The sequence below is a fragment of the Argiope bruennichi genome, chromosome 9 (assembly GCF_947563725.1).
Source record: "Argiope bruennichi chromosome 9, qqArgBrue1.1, whole genome shotgun sequence".
In the NCBI taxonomy this organism is placed as follows: domain Eukaryota; kingdom Metazoa; phylum Arthropoda; class Arachnida; order Araneae; family Araneidae; genus Argiope; species Argiope bruennichi.
Window position 1 is genome coordinate 40,999,334 of NC_079159.1, and position 16,281 is coordinate 41,015,614.

The window sequence follows — 16,281 nt, forward strand, 5'->3', positions numbered from 1 at the left end:
TTTTATTAAGAATGAATAGTTAAATTACCATTAATAATGAGATCTTCTATGATACTCTATCTTCAATGTATATTTAAGAGAAATTAGAACAATAATAAATCTCATTGACTTGCAATTAACATACTAAAAAACTTGTAAAAATAATTAAACTTAATTTTGTTGGAATTCCTATAATCTTAAGAAAAGCACCAGTATCTCAATTTTAAATGATGTGTTATGTAAAATTCAATAGCTCTTTCATTAAAAGCTAATTGTATTGACAGAATCGTATCACAAGAATTTCAATCATAAAATACTGTATAAGAATATTTACTATAAGAAAGGAAATATAGAGTTTCAAGTATTAATATACGTAGGAAATGAACAATATCTAATATAGTAATCTTGTATACAATTTGCAATATTGTGCTTTTTCTTTGTGTATGTATGCAAATAATAGACAGTTCAAAAATTATGTAACACTGCTGTTTTTATAAGAAATTCTTAAAAACATACAAAAATTAATTAAATATAAGTACATTTTATTAGAAGTATTTAAATATATTTTTTTTTATAAAATGATAAGTCTGGTCATTGCTACTAGTGTAATCATCATTAATTAGAAAAATACATAAAATATTAGCAGATTTTTTAAAAATATATTTGGCAACATTGACTATATCTAGCAAAAATATTTCTGTTAAGATTTGACACTGATATAATATAATCACAGAGCATTCAATTCACAAAAATTAGATAAACAAAAAATTTCACACATTTCTTACCAAAAACAGAAAGTAAAGCTTAAATATACAGCATAGTAAATTTCCAATCTGAAAACTTATTACATTAAGAAATACTTAGCTTTATATTTATAAAATACAAAAATAGCTTGTTTAATGAGAAATCCCAAATAGGCTTTATAAAAATAATATAAATTGATCATTTATAGAAGTAAAGGTTGTCATGTTTGATCACTGTTAATAAGTATAATGGTACTGATAAATTACTTACATTTCAACTTTTTTATATTAGAATAAACATTACATTAAAATAATTCTCACTAGAGAGCAATATATATCTTGATTTTAGCTTAAATAATAATAAAAATATCTATTAACATTATAATTTTGATTATGATATAATTTACTGAAGCATCAACTGATTTATATTTTTTTGTAGTATAGTGTCTTTCACAGCACTAAAAACCACTTTGATATTTTCAGTATCAATAGCAGTGGTAAAGTGGTAATAAAATGGCTTCTTACGGTCCCTTCGTATACTTTCAAACATGTCGACAAAAAATAATTGCACTGTTTCAACATCAAAAGGATCTCCTTCAAATTCAGGGAAATATTGGCGAATGTCCACATCACGATGTGACAACTTTTCTTGTAACAAATCTGTTTTATTCAAGAACAAAATCACAGACACATCTGAAAAATAGCGATTATTAATGATAGTGTCAAATATGTTTCGGGATTCTACAATGCGATTTGTAGTCCGATCTTCCAAAAGAACTTGATCAAATTCTGATGAAGAGACCAGAAATATTATAGATGTCACATCTTCAAAACATTGCACCCATTTTTGACGCTGAGAACGTTGTCCTCCAACATCAACAAAACGAAATGGAATGTTATTGATCATCACGAGGTACTCTGAGACAGTCTTTGTAGCTGCTCGCGAATGTAGGATATCTAAATTAGATGGCACATAACCCTAAAAAAAAAATTAAAACAGCCATTACAGGAGGATGAAAAAATATTTTATAGTAATAAAAATGCAACCATTCATAAATATTTTTCATGACATAAAAATTAATTCCATTAAAAAATCAAATTTTTCATAATTATATAAAATTATGCATATTTTATATATCTGTAATATTTTCCTGCAATGAAAGTAACAGATAAAAATCTGGAAAGCAACTTCAAATAAAAACACACTTCTACGGGTATGAGTAAGTGACAACAATTTTTTCCCCCCTTTGTATTTCATAAAGTGAAACAAATATTGCTATTTATCACAGTAGCATTTTATGTATACACATCTCATTATCCTTCACGATTGCTATGCTATTGAAATGACATTAAAATTAGCTATTTAAATAATTAATTAATCAGATATTTAAGATAAGATATTTATTTCAAAAGATTAAACAACTTTGTTTTGATAAAAGATCAACAATAAATCTTCAACCAAAGGGTTCTCAAAACAAACATTTCCTTTTCATAAATAGAATGCTATAAATGCCTGTATGTATTCTTGGCTATCCCTCATTCCAGGAACAAATGATTCTTCCTATTAAAATTTAAGTAAATATAGGGCAAAAGAATGCTAATGCAAACAAGTGTTTCCATTTATTAGAAAGTTTCTGCATTATAAATCAATTCTTTCACACTCTTTCTTTTATCTTCAGTTTCTTAAAAAAAATTTTTTTATTTATTTTTACTTATATTGTGTTTCAAATTTGACTTGGCAACTAAAAACTAGATAAAAGTTTTTAATTATCCTGTTTAGAAAAGTAAACTGAATAGCTTTAAATAAAATTATCAGAGGTATTCAACATAATCTATTTAAACCTCTATGTGACAAAACCATGGTTTTTTTTAATGCTGAGTTAAAAAACAGATTATATTTTCTTATTGAACAGATAAGTATATTTTTCCAAATATTGTAAAATAGAACATAAATAATTAGAAATTTAATTATCAAAGATAAATTATTCTTAAGATTTCAAAAATACAAAGTTGGCTCATTCCTCAAAATAGCAATTTTTTCAAACCTAAAAGTTAGAAACAACACATATCTGTGTTTGGAAAATATGAAAACAATAGCTATTTCCTTTATAAAATGATTTTTTAAATATATATTTTTATTTAAAACAAGACAATAATGAAAATATACAAGTATAAATATATTTGTTGAAATCTGAAATCAGATTGAAATTATTTTAATGATACAGTACAAAAAGTTTTCTTTCTTGCAAAACACCTGATAGTTTCAAATTAATTTAATGCATTATTCATAAAAACAAAATACAGTTTACTACCATGAGGAAGCTCACTGATGAAATTATTTAATAAAAAAACATTTAAAATTATAATTTTTTGCCATTCAAAATAAAGCACTAAGTCACATAATAAGATGATAAACTTACCGGACTAGCAAGTCTGCTCAAATTTTCAAAATAATAGCGTACATTGTCACCCTGGAAAAAAATTTGATAATTCAATATATTGATAAGAATTTGATAATGTTCATAACATTATAGAACCAGTTGTTCACAATATAAGGTTTCAATTAAGAGAAAATTAAAAAAAATATATAAAACTTATGAACATCAGTATAAAGTAATTAAGCATTAAAAACAATCAATAAAATAATTAATCAAAAAGGAGAAATAAGCTGGCAGAACATTACTGAAAATGGAAAAACTATTAAACTGCATACAATACAAAAATGTTTAAGAAAAGTTTACTTCAAGATTAAAAAATATGACAAAAATGGAAGAATGTTACCTAACTAATCAATAGAAAGAACATTTTTGTCTAAATAAATATAATAAATTCTGAATAATTAGACTGTTTATATAATTTAAATAAGATTTAATTAAGATTAAACATATAACAAGACAAAATTGGTCAAAATAGTCCAAACAAGCAAACCTTATCTACATTTTCAATTAGAACAAATGTTATTCCAATGCATTTAAAAAATTTTTAAATTGAAGATGCCTAAAATGCAGTAGAACTAATGTCAAAGCATATGCTTATAATTTAAATTTTCCAATAGCTTCTAATTCCAATAATTTTCCAATTAAATCCCATTTATAGGTGGCTGAAATATTATTAAATCTTAATTCAAAATAGTTTATCTTTCTTTTTTAGTTTAAATAAAATACAAAAATGAATTTGAAATAACAAATATTTTAATAGAAATAATACTTTTTTTTTAGAAATATTGTATATATAAAACAAATAAATATCTTAAGATTAAACTATACAATTTCAAAAATAAATCATTATTTAGATTTGTATTAGGACTTAAATAAACTGAGTAAGTTACAGAAAATATATGCTTCTATTACTCTAATTTTTGGATTTATATATTTTCATTGATTATCCCTTTCTTACATAAGGTAAAAATGCTGCATTACATACATCACCTCTGGTTATTTGATACACCCATAATGTCAATCAACAGTAATGATTTCACACTCCCACTGAATTAATATGTTACCTGTTTTCTGATTGTTTTACTTCCTTGATCAAATCAGTCATCCTAATTTGATGAGTAAACTGATTGTTTATGATGAAAAACAAGAGCACTTCAAAAGCAAGACTGTTGTCATTTTTAAAAACTCATTATCAATTCCTTATAACATAATTTAACTGACAAATTTAGCTATAGAGGGAAGTCTTAGGCCACTTTCTAAGCTTTAACAAGGAAAATCTTGAAATTGAATCAGAATTTCAAGATATATAAAGCATTTTCATCCTGTTATATTAAAAGATAATTTGAAGACACACTGAACAAATATATAAAAATTCTTTCCTATTGAAAATGTTAAATATGGTGCCATTTAATATCAAAATAGTAAATTTTGCAGAAAAAAAAAATGTATAGAATATAAACTAAATTTGAAGAACTCTGTGAAAACTATATTAAGACTTCAAAAGGATAGATGTAAATAGTAAACACACACACACACACACACACACAAAAAAAAAAAAAAAAAAAGAGCAATGAAATGCAAAAAGAGTGCACTTTTTATTATTTCTTCCACATTACTAGTAAGTGATTAGCAATTTGGAGAATTAAAGTGATGATCATTAAATAATTTTTCTTAAATAGTTAATCTAATATTAATAGAAATTTATCTTTCTGCTAAAACATGATTAGAGTGTAATTTCTTCTGTAAAACCTTTTTGTAATCATATTAGTTTTTATTACTTAATAATAAGATTTTAATATCAAAATTTTTATGCAAAATGTTTTAACTAAGCTGATTATGGACCTAATATAAAATAATATTTAAATAATTTATGAATGGATATCAATCTAAATTTAGGAAATATAATTAAAATAAAGATTTTTTTTAACAAGGATATACCTAAAAGACACTTTTCAATCAATGAATCAATCAATCTGGTGTGACTATTAGTCTATGAAATACTGAAATTAATGCATAATGGTGTTAAATGATTCTGGTAAGCTATTATAGTTACTAAGTTTCAGACATTCAAATGAATTATACCATTTTTCAAGAAATACCATTATGAAATTATATAACTTCAAATAATCATATTATTAAGATCTAACACTTTAATAATAACAGCAACCTCTTTCTGTGTTTATATATGATTTCTTCAGTGCCAGTTTAGTGGCACTGAATGCAATCAATAAACAATGTATTAAGATCATTAGAATATGAGTTTATGCCACTCATTAAGATATTATTTAGTGATAATAAATAACATTTTATATTGTCTATTTCCATTTTTGAATTTTGGAGCTATTATGCCACACTTCAAAGTACATAAAATATATAAGTATTGATCTTTCTTATTGAAACTAGGATCTTGCTTTGAAATTAACTGAATAAGCATCATTTTTTTTATATATGGAATTATAGATATTATATTATATTTCTGCCAAATAAAATAAGCTTTGTTTCTTCATTCATTTTTAGAACTAATAATAAATCTATCAGAAATGCATCAAATTCAAAATACATCCAGTCCAGGTACGGATATAATAAAATCATACGACTTTGCACTATTCTTTTTCATCTTGCTTTAAAAAAAAGTTTAACTGCTAATGAAATGTATAATAATTTTAATAAATTTAAATATTTCATATAATATACTATTTCAGAGGTATTTAAGTGATTTAGGGAGCACATCAATATATAATTAAGCATTACTAAGTTTTGATGTTCTATCATGAATCTTGAAATCTTCTGTTCAAAAATTAACACAACAAAATAATTTGATGGATTGTCAGATTGATTCTTTTGGATACCTTACACTGATCTCTTCAGAGATTGTAAAAATAAATCCTAAATATAAAATTGCAATTAAAACAAATAAGAAAGTATACGTTTTAAATTCTGTTAAAAAATCTTTGTTCACAGAACTTCTGAAAGGCGATTTTAAAACAATTTACAATATGTGTGATTTCAATAGGAGATAATTCAAACAATTCTTCTAGAATGGAATAGTCTATTACTTAACTGATTTTTTTTTTTTTTTTCAAAACATTCGAAGACAAATGTTTTCATTTTATAGAAAATGGTATAAAAATGCACTGAGTATTACAACTGATATGTTTTATCAGCCCAATGACTAAACGTTTACATACCAAAGTGTGCAAATATTTTTTTACCAACCAAAAATTTTTCTTATTTTTTTTGGAGGGGGAGGGGGGTCCTTCAAAATTGTACAAAAAAAATGTAATAAGCAACATTACTGACAAACTGATAAGAGAATAAAAATACAAAGTTATTTTCAAATAGAATCTTAAAAATACAACTAAAATTATTTGCATTAAAGATTCCAACTTCTGAAAACCAAATGTAGCATTTGTTTTTCACAAATGTCACAATTCGAACTACAGAAATTTAAATAAAGATTATCAGATTGATAATAAGAAGACATAATTCTAAAGCTTTTTAAGAATGTAAACAATGGTTAAAACTAAAGTAGGACAACAAAAAAAAAAAGCATCTATAAACTACATATAATGAAATATAAAATGTACAGAAAAACATTCTTACTAGCTGGAATTCTCTTCGCCGGTCGAAAGCTGTTTTAATCGCCTGGTCTTTCCATAGTTCTTGAACGGAATAGGCAAAATCTTGGAAAGTTTTCAAATCTAAATACATGTTATTGTCATACATTAAAATATGATTGGCATATTTAGCACTTTCAGGATTTTCCCATCGAATGCCCAGCTTTATTCTAGCATCAACAAGGACTTTCATTCCCTTAATAGTGTTTTGATATATTGTAGATTTATACTGGACTACAGATTCATTATCAAAATTATCACCATGAATTATTTTCATTTGCTTCAAAAACGTACTCTTTCCACTTTCGCCTGCACCAAGTAGCAATAGCTTCACTTGCCTTCTCATAATATTTTTATCCTTCTTAAGCATCCGATCAATTTTTTTGCTCCGTCTTCGCTGTATTGCTTCATCAGGGGTATATTTCAGCCGAACACAACACGAGCAATGCCTCCAAACATCCGCCATACTTGTTTTGATCCCGCCCAGACTGATTCTCTTCTGAACACAGCGCGCACTGGTTTATTATTTTTTGTTGAGCTACGTGACGTAGAAGATAACTAACTACACGACTTCCTGCAGTGGCAATGTTACCTTCGGAACGAAGATTCACCGCACTTGACACTTGTTAAGGACAGTTACCGGAAAAAGGCGGCGCGTTTCTCATTCTCTTACAGAATGCAGTTTTAATTATTCTTTAAATTGGCAGGATAATATCCCGTATTTTACGAAATACTTAACTGCCACAGTTATATTACTGAGATGCATCTGCATTTGTTAAAAATAGAAAAAAAATATGCAGTTTTCTTTAGAAAGTTCGATGTTACACTTTTTATATATTTCTTTGATACTTCTCTTTTTGTGCTAGAACTCCAGTGAAATACCAATTTTAGTTATTTAATTAAAAATCTGACTTTTTTCGTATTTATATACATTACTAATGTGCTGAGCATTTGTAAAAAAATCTAAAATAAAGAATTTTTAATAAATATATTGACTTATTTTTCCTCTTTATTTTTGTTTCTAGCTGTGATAGCACTTTCAATTATTCTCATTAAATAGCATAATTCATGATCGAGTATATTACTACGCTGATTATTTATTTGTAAAAATCAGATTTTGGAATAGTTTAAATTCGTTATTTTTATTTCTTAATTCTTTGTGTTATCGAAATGACGTGTTTTAATCATTCAATTGAATATTAAAATGTTAATCATGTTCATCATAATCACTGAAGTTTTTATACATTAGCTAAAACTGAAAATTTAAAATTATTTCATCCAATTTTTTTAGTCTTATTTTAAAGTTCTAATTCTGTTCAAATAGCAGTTTTAATTATTGCATATTAAATGTTATTATTCTATGGATATAAAAATTCAATGCCTAAATGATTGTGCATTTATCAATAAAGATTAATTCAGAACTATTTAAGTTAAATTTTTTCCTCATTTTTTTTTCTTTGCTGACTTATTAATTAAAAGAGAACAACCAATTTTGATCAATCAATCAATGGAAAAATAATTTTTTTTAATTTGTTATTTTCTTAAGAATATTGTTCTAAAAAGAGAGCAAGAGCTTAAATTGAAAAATAGGCTTACTAACTCAAAATATATGGTGGGACATATTAGTTTGTTTATTAGATATATTTAGAAAGGGGGGGAAATCCGATTTCGGAAAATTTGGTCAGTCAAATTTTTATTTTTCAAGTTGCTTTTATCTGAAAAAAACTGCATTTTCCAAATATATATATATATATTCAAATGTGAAAAATGAATTAGTTATTTTGAAGAAAGAAAGAAATATAAAAGAATTCAAGAATTATATTCAAGAAATTTAAAATAACCCCTAAAACTTTTAGCAATGATTTATAAGCAGATTATGAATATGAAGGCTTTTCTACCTTAGAATAGCTAAATCAGTTTAAATATATACATATATCTGGGCAATATTATATTGTTGTATCTTAACTTAAATAATTTTATGATTAAATTTATCGCTAACGTTAATAAATTTTTGAAAAGAATGTAAGTGAAACTGAATTGATATACTATTTTTATTAACCAGGAACGAATCCAACGCTTTATTATTAAGCTTTCTAAATCTCATAAGTGCAATGGCTTTCATTGAAGTTGCAATTCTAAAATAAATTGTTGTTCTACAGCCGAACGAAAATGCTTTGCACGTACTTTATGTCATTAATGAAAAAGAAAAGAAACTTATCAGATAGCTGATGCAGAGCATATGGCCAGTATTTGCTTAGATACTCCTTATCTAATTAGGAAAATAAGGGTTATCTGAGCATAATACACGTAGGTTTATCAATAAGAGAGGATAATTATCTGATAATGAAGAAAATTGATGTTAATCAGAAAGATATTTAATCAGAGTTGTTCTATATTCTTAAATTCTTCTTTATTCACTGTTCCTTATTATTTCATATTTAACGAATGCATTCTAATATCCACATTTGGAACTAAAGTGGGTTGATTTGTTGAGTTTATGTCATGTTTTAAAACTAAGCGAAAGGATGTTTTGTTGCAGAATTCGTAATTATGAATGCTGCTTAGCAATGGGGATTTATGATTAGTCAGACTAGGCAATTGCGCACAGCTGTTGTACTCGAGTAGGGCCGCAGATTAAAAAATGTTATTGATGATGGTATTGAAATATTATTGATGATTTTTCAAATGAATGGCTAAGAAATATAATTTTTTTTAATTATAAAATTCTAAAACTACATTTTGAAATATAATGAATTATTAAATTCAATAATTACATTTTGCTTCCGCGTAAGCGTAATATAGGTAAAGTATTATAAAAGTTTAATAAAATTTTTGATGAATCTCCGCGTTTTAGTTAAAAAAACTTGCTTTTGGCATTATCTCTGTGAACTCGATAGTCAAAAACACTTTGAACTAAAGAGACGAAATTCGGTATTTCGTATCTACTCAAAATTAGTAGATTTGTGTCAGTTCTACAATTCTATAAATCTGTCTGATTGACAGCTCAAATCTAAGTTAACCCACTAACAACGAAACAAAGAGAGCTAGATGAATAAAATTTGGTGTACAGATTTAATATCTAAAGTGTAGATAACTATCAAATTTGGAACCAAATCCAACAAGGGATTGATCGTTTGTTGATCTATACTTTCTCAAGCATGTGAAGGCGTTAATTCTAAAACGTAATGACTTAAATATATGAGTTTGATAAGTGATTTTGTGACGACAATTATATTCTGTTGGTATATAAATTTTGGTTTCAATTGGTTTGAAAAACACAAATTGCCATCTAAAACACAAGTTCGGTTTTTGTGAGTAAATAATACATACCAGGCCAAACAATCCTTATCGCCAAAACAATCCTCAAGGATCATTCGATAGACTGAATGAAAATGCTAAATTCACGCCGAAGATAAATATTTTGTAACTATTGTGCGCCAATGCCATGCAAGGCATTCGTGGCCTTGTCCGAATTCCACAGTTTAATGCAAGGTGAAAGGCAATAACACATTTATTAGATAGTATGCGAGAAAGTTTTGGGAAGACCCTTCTCACTGGTTATTAATATAATGGAATATTAATTATTCCTGAAATAGTTATGTTTTATTCCATTTGACTGGCCATGTAAAATGAATTTTTTTAAATTTTATATTTGCTATAAGAACTCAATTCGAACGCATGTCGGAGATGTTAAATTTGCAGATTTTCCGCAGAAAGAGTCAGAATATGAATTAAAAAAAAAGCAACCCTGAATACCTAATTTTTTAAATTAAATGTAAAATGAATTATTGCGAGTTGATTTGAAACCAAATTAGAGATACTGTACTTACCCCCTTGTTGGATTTGTCTTGCCCCCTCGTCCGCAAACTTCTGCCGTTGCCTCTGGTCAAAAAAGTGTTTAAAATTAGAGAATTGAAGTGAAAGCTGGTGGTTTTGGTGGAACCTTTGAGATGCATACGAACCATAAAGTATACTTTTTCACCTCATCCGGTGCGAAACATTGGAAGATAGAACTTAGAAGAAAAAATAATAATAATAAATGTAAAAAATATTGAAAAGCATTGCGAGATTTATTTGGTAAAGTAAGGGAGTGGTTTGAATGTTACGCATGTCCAATGATCTTTTTTGTTTACTCATTCACTGTTTCGATTTCCATTTGTTGTACTGAGAAGCAGATGCAAAGATCAAATATGAAGCTACGATTCCCGCCATAACTGAAAAATAAATCGTCTGCTTAAGAACGTGAGTGTGCTGGGAGATTGTTATAGATCCTAACCTGGTCAGGAAAATTTTAGCTTCTTTATAGGTTCGTTGCAATGGATCTGGCTGCTCTTGAACATGGAATCGATAAACAAAATTCAAAAGAGGTAAGTTTTTTCTAATTTTAATTAATTAATTTTAAACTATTATTTAGTAACTTTGTTCTAATTTAGGGGACGAATTTTGCTGTTCAAATCAGTAATCCGATTATATTACTTTACTGTTATCTACTTTATTGATTTATATTGATCTACTTTAGCTGTTATCTACTTTATTGATTTATTTTTATGTTCGTTAGCTCTATTGACAGAACTAAAAATAGTTAGCTATTATATTAAATTTGTAAAAAAAAAATACTTATATTATAAAATATTACTATTAAAAGAGTATATTTATATTAAATTATTAAAATCATTTAAAAATAAAATCTTATTATCTGTTTATTAATATTTTATTTTATTAATTATTAATCCAACCTTTCTTGCTATATTAAATTTGCCAGGTTCAATACCTTGTCAATAATATGGTTAATTTTTCAAGAGTTATATTAATTTAATCATTTTCTATGATATATTAGCCAGTTATTGAAATAAGACTTGATAACGTACAAGTTGCCTGGGGCTGTGATGTGCTAAATCCGCCACTAATGTTCAGACGATGAGGATGACTCATGAATCAGTAATCTTAACTTTTAATTGGACATTCAATATCTCAATGTGCATTATTATTTATAATAACTGATAAAGCGCATTAACCTTAAGATATGCACTGTGGATTTTTAAAACTAAAGCATTAGCCATATAATTAACGTAATGTTCGAAATCACATGTTATCATTCTAAGAAATACATAACTTCCTTGTGATAAAATTTGCGCCCATCTTTTTAAAAAATTGATCTCTTCGTTTTCCTCTCTCGCTTATTCGTAATATAAAATTCTTGCTTGTGCTTTAAAGCAGAACAATCTTTACCATTTTCCCTATACCATTTATTTAATAGTGATAGATAAATTAAATTGAAAAATATGACCACGTACAAACTTCACATATCGCATTCAACAGGTAGCATAAAAAAATATGAAAAGTTAAGTTCTAGAGACATATATTCATTTATCCGGAAAAATTTCTTTTCCGTTTGGTTGCCGCTTCAGAGATATTCTTTTATGCACGCTAATAAGCATTGTAGGTTAGTTCACAACCGGTTTCGTTGCGCACGATTTAGTGAGGGGAATTACGTGCTATAAAAACCCAAGTTACATATATAGGTGAAAGTCGAATTCCCAGCTAAAAAAATGGAGCAAAAAATAAAGCAAGAATGAAATCGTTTGGCCATGGAGTTACAAATACAAGAATGATGCTCTATGTGATAATTTTTAGATTAGGTAAAATTCTGTTAATCCAAAGGGTAATGATACCTCCCCCCCCCCAAAAAAAATGAAAAGGATTGCAGCATTTGGTTTACGAATCAAATAAAAGGAGCTATAATTCCGGGTTTCTCAACCTACGGTACATGTACCAAGAATGGTGCATTGCATTATTTTTGGTGGCACAACTTCAACATCACTTTTTTTTTAACTGTTAAATGCATGTGCATGAATTTAGATTCATGATGATGGTACAAATATTTTTGATAACGGTATGATAAAGATGCATTTAGTTTTGATTCTTATCTAGCCACCTTCAGCAACCAGCAGTTCGCTTACCATATTAATCTATTTACCTCAAACAACTTTGATGAACAACATCTTATCACAACAAAAGGAAATATTATCTTAAATTATACTTGCGTAATAAATATAGATTATTTTGGTTAGCCAGTCATGCCTGTGGCAAAATAAATCGGTGATAATTAATCTCATTTTTGAGGCTAAATGAGACAAATGTCATTTTTTTTTTTCGTATATCTTGGAAAAGTCAGGGACTACAGAAGGTAGAAGACGGTTGATGGTATATCTAAAGATTATGAGACGCATAAAATAAAAAGTGGCGTGATCACTATGGTGGTTATGTTTAAGGGGACTCTCTCAAAGTTTCTTCCCATACGGAATGTACAGACGAATAGTATTTTTTAGATTTTTCTTGAAGCTAGAGAATGGTTGGGAGTAAGCCACTATCATTACAAACTTCCATTTCTATGGATATGAGTTTTAATATTAAATAAAAATTGGCAAAATGGGTTCAATGTTTGGGGCTGAGGGACTATTTCTTTGGTTTTGACAACTATTTTAAATACATAGATTTGTGTGGTGCCACACTTAAAAGTCTGTGTTTTCTTGCTAAAATCAGTCATTCCGTATTCTATGCTATTTTTCTCGTAATATTGTTAAAGATTTGTTCTCGTAATAATCAACTACAATAAAAGTTTTATAAAACAGATAAAAATATTTGTCAATTTGTCAAATGACTATAGAAAAACATTTCTCTAAAACATATATTTCAAAAAATCAATTATTAGTTAATAATAATGGAAGCAGATTTTTAATCAATTGAATCTTATATTTAACCTAGCCTAGTTATTTTTACAAAGGAATTAATTAAACCGAAAGTGGAATTAGATCAGGAAATAAGACAATATTTTACTATGGGCTAAATTAAGAGTTTAAAATATCATTACATACATACATACATATATATATATATATATATATATATATATATATATATATATATATATATATATATATATATATATATATATATATATATATATATATATAAAATACTGAAGGGAAATGCTGAATCATAATGAATCATAAAAATAAGGATTTTAATCTTTATAAGGATAAATAAAATTTTATAAAGAAATGAAAATAGTAAATTATAGTTCTACAATTGAAAGAATATCAACTGACTTGCTCTATATTGATTGATCTTGGAAGAATGGATCTTGCACACTTTTATTCTTATATAAAAAAAAAGAAAGAAAAAAAGAAAAAGTGTTCTGCCATTTCTTGAAGTTTGTTGTTGAAATTCTGAAACGCCCTGCATAAATCAATAAAATCAATATGTGAAATACCGATATATCTAGCAAAAATAGATAAGCACCATTTAAATGGTTCTTCTGGTTATCTCAATGCAGCGCAATTTTTCTTCGAATTTTACATTTTTTATTGATTTTCGTTAAGGTGATTTTGAACTCATTATATTCACATAAACATAATTTACCTGAAATTGCATGAATTTTCGAATTACTTCAAAGAGGCACATATTTGTTGCCATAATATTCAAATACTCTCTAGAAATACTTGCCATTTTTATGATCAAAGTTACTATGCGGGAATTTCAATTTTAAATAGGATCCTTAAACTGTACTTTTAAGACTCCAAAAAAATTATATAAAACGATATATATAACTTCTAGTAGATTCTTTAATGTTCATGATGAAAAAGGTTTTTAAAAAACTGTTTTCGGTAATTAAAATTTAGTTCAAATGCATTATAATAACAATTTTCGTTAAAATTGTTTCTGTTTATCTTTGGTTTATACTTCTTTGGTTTGGTTTATACAGTTATTAAACGCATTTAACTGTTTTGGGACAGTGACAAATTTTCGGCGTGCAAATAGAGTCGAGATTTTTTTCGCCCTAAGGAAGAAGCTGCCAGAATGAAAAAGTTAAGAAGACCCGGTTTACAGTACTGAAATAATAAATTTGAATTTTCAATTTCAAATCGAGTGACCGAAAAAAGAGAAAAATAATAATTAAGCAACCAAAAAAAGCATTTGGCCAAAATCATTAATGAAAAAATAAGTTGGAAAGTGATAAATGCTGAAAAAATTCCTAGCTTATCTTGGCATTACATTAAATTTATCAATTTCAACAATACGAATAAATATTTTTCTAATTTTCATGAATTATTTATGATTGCCACATGGAATTGAAAATAATAAATTCTAATAATAAGGATAAGAAATAATAAATAATGAATTTCAAATTGGTATTTGAAATAATGTGGTACAAAAATTTCTATTTATTGCATGAAATAAAGTTTCTACATTTTAATTTTTATTCACAGTCCGCATATTCCTATTGTTTGCAAAGGAGTTTTGTCTAAAGAAGATGCTATAAATTGTATCATTTACTGTGCGGCTTCCTTGGAAGTATATCGAAGTTAAACGAGGTCTTGCGGTATTATAATAATTAGAGTTGCTTTTAGGAACATTCACCGCAGCTGTATAATCATCAAATTAGAAAGATCAGTGCTGAAATGCGACCTTGACAGACATTAAAATGGTAAACACAGACAGATTCACCAGTTAGTCATTGAATAATCAGTTAATTCGTTTCCTCGCGTTAATATCAAAATAATGATAGCTCATTTGCATATTTTCAAGTTTGGACATTGATGGGCAAATTACGACCCATGGATCAGATTCAACCCGCTTAAAGCTTTTCGATTCACTATAATAGATTCACTCAAAATGATTTAAAATAATAGTATAATCATTACATCCTAATTCGAGCCAGAATTTGAGTGACTTTTATGAATGGATTCACAGATTTATTTATTTCGTTAGTATCAAGTTTCGCTGAATAAATTTTTTTCCAGGTCCTTTTTTGAGTTTTATAATAAATTAACTTGGTCTTCCAATTTTTTTTAAAAAAAATAAATTATTTTTAATATTTTTGGACTACTTTTTAACCGGTTTATAGATCCTTAGGCTTAGTTATTCCGCTCAAACAGCGATTTCCATCAAAAGTTTTTGCAAGTATGCGAATTCGAAACATTTAGCTGTGTGAATTTTTTTACACATGAAATCAGACGTCATGATAAGATAATTAAATTTATTTTGAACCAACAGGAGCAGTTTTTCCAAAACTTTCTCTAATAAACATGTCATGATAGAGAACACTTTGCATGTCACTGGCGTATAATGGTACGAAATATTAACTTTTGGCCTGAATTCTATCGTTTCTATCGTTTCATCCTCGTCTAGATTTTTGTCGGTTGATCCCTGGTAAAGACGAATAGAATCCGAAAATCAAATTTATGATCCAGACGAGTTTTTTTCCAATGAATTGAAATAAAAATGTGACATAAAACTATAATGATTGTTTTAAAATCTCATACCAAATTTATTTACAAAAAAAAAGTCATTGCATTTTTGAGTTATCACAGACGGTGAACGACTCGCTGACTTTAGACATGTATTTCCGTAATCGATTGAAACAAATATTTGACGCAGAACTGCACTTGAAGTCACAAAATTCCGTACCTAATTTAAGTCATTGCGTTTTTGAATGATCGC

The 16,281-nt window shown here is 27.1% G+C and overlaps 1 protein-coding gene across 1 annotated transcript; it reads right to left on the reverse strand.

Annotated features, from left to right (window-relative positions):
* Positions 1-875: 875 nt before the first annotated feature.
* On the reverse strand, positions 876-7,502 carry LOC129984273 (guanine nucleotide-binding protein subunit alpha homolog). The gene is made up of 3 exons (XM_056094116.1): positions 6,764-7,502; positions 3,143-3,193; positions 876-1,701 (listed from the first exon to the last, which is right to left on the reverse strand). Exons 1-3 carry the CDS (start codon positions 7,241-7,243, stop codon positions 1,126-1,128), a joined length of 1,107 nt encoding a protein of 368 aa, XP_055950091.1. The 5' UTR covers positions 7,244-7,502; the 3' UTR covers positions 876-1,125.
* Positions 7,503-16,281: the final 8,779 nt, after the last annotated feature.

Excerpts from the sequence above, each read along its gene's own strand:
- LOC129984273 (XM_056094116.1), bottom strand. The coding sequence starts at position 7,243 with ATGGCGGATGTTTGGAGGCATTGCTCGTGTTGTGTTCGGCTGAAATAT. Across the intron at positions 3,194-6,763 it reads GGCGAAGAGAATTCCAGCTA|GGTGACAATGTACGCTATTA; the intron begins GTAAGAATGTTT and ends ATTTTTTTCCAG. Across the intron at positions 1,702-3,142 it reads TGAGCAGACTTGCTAGTCCG|GGTTATGTGCCATCTAATTT; the intron begins GTAAGTTTATCA and ends TTTTTTTTTTAG.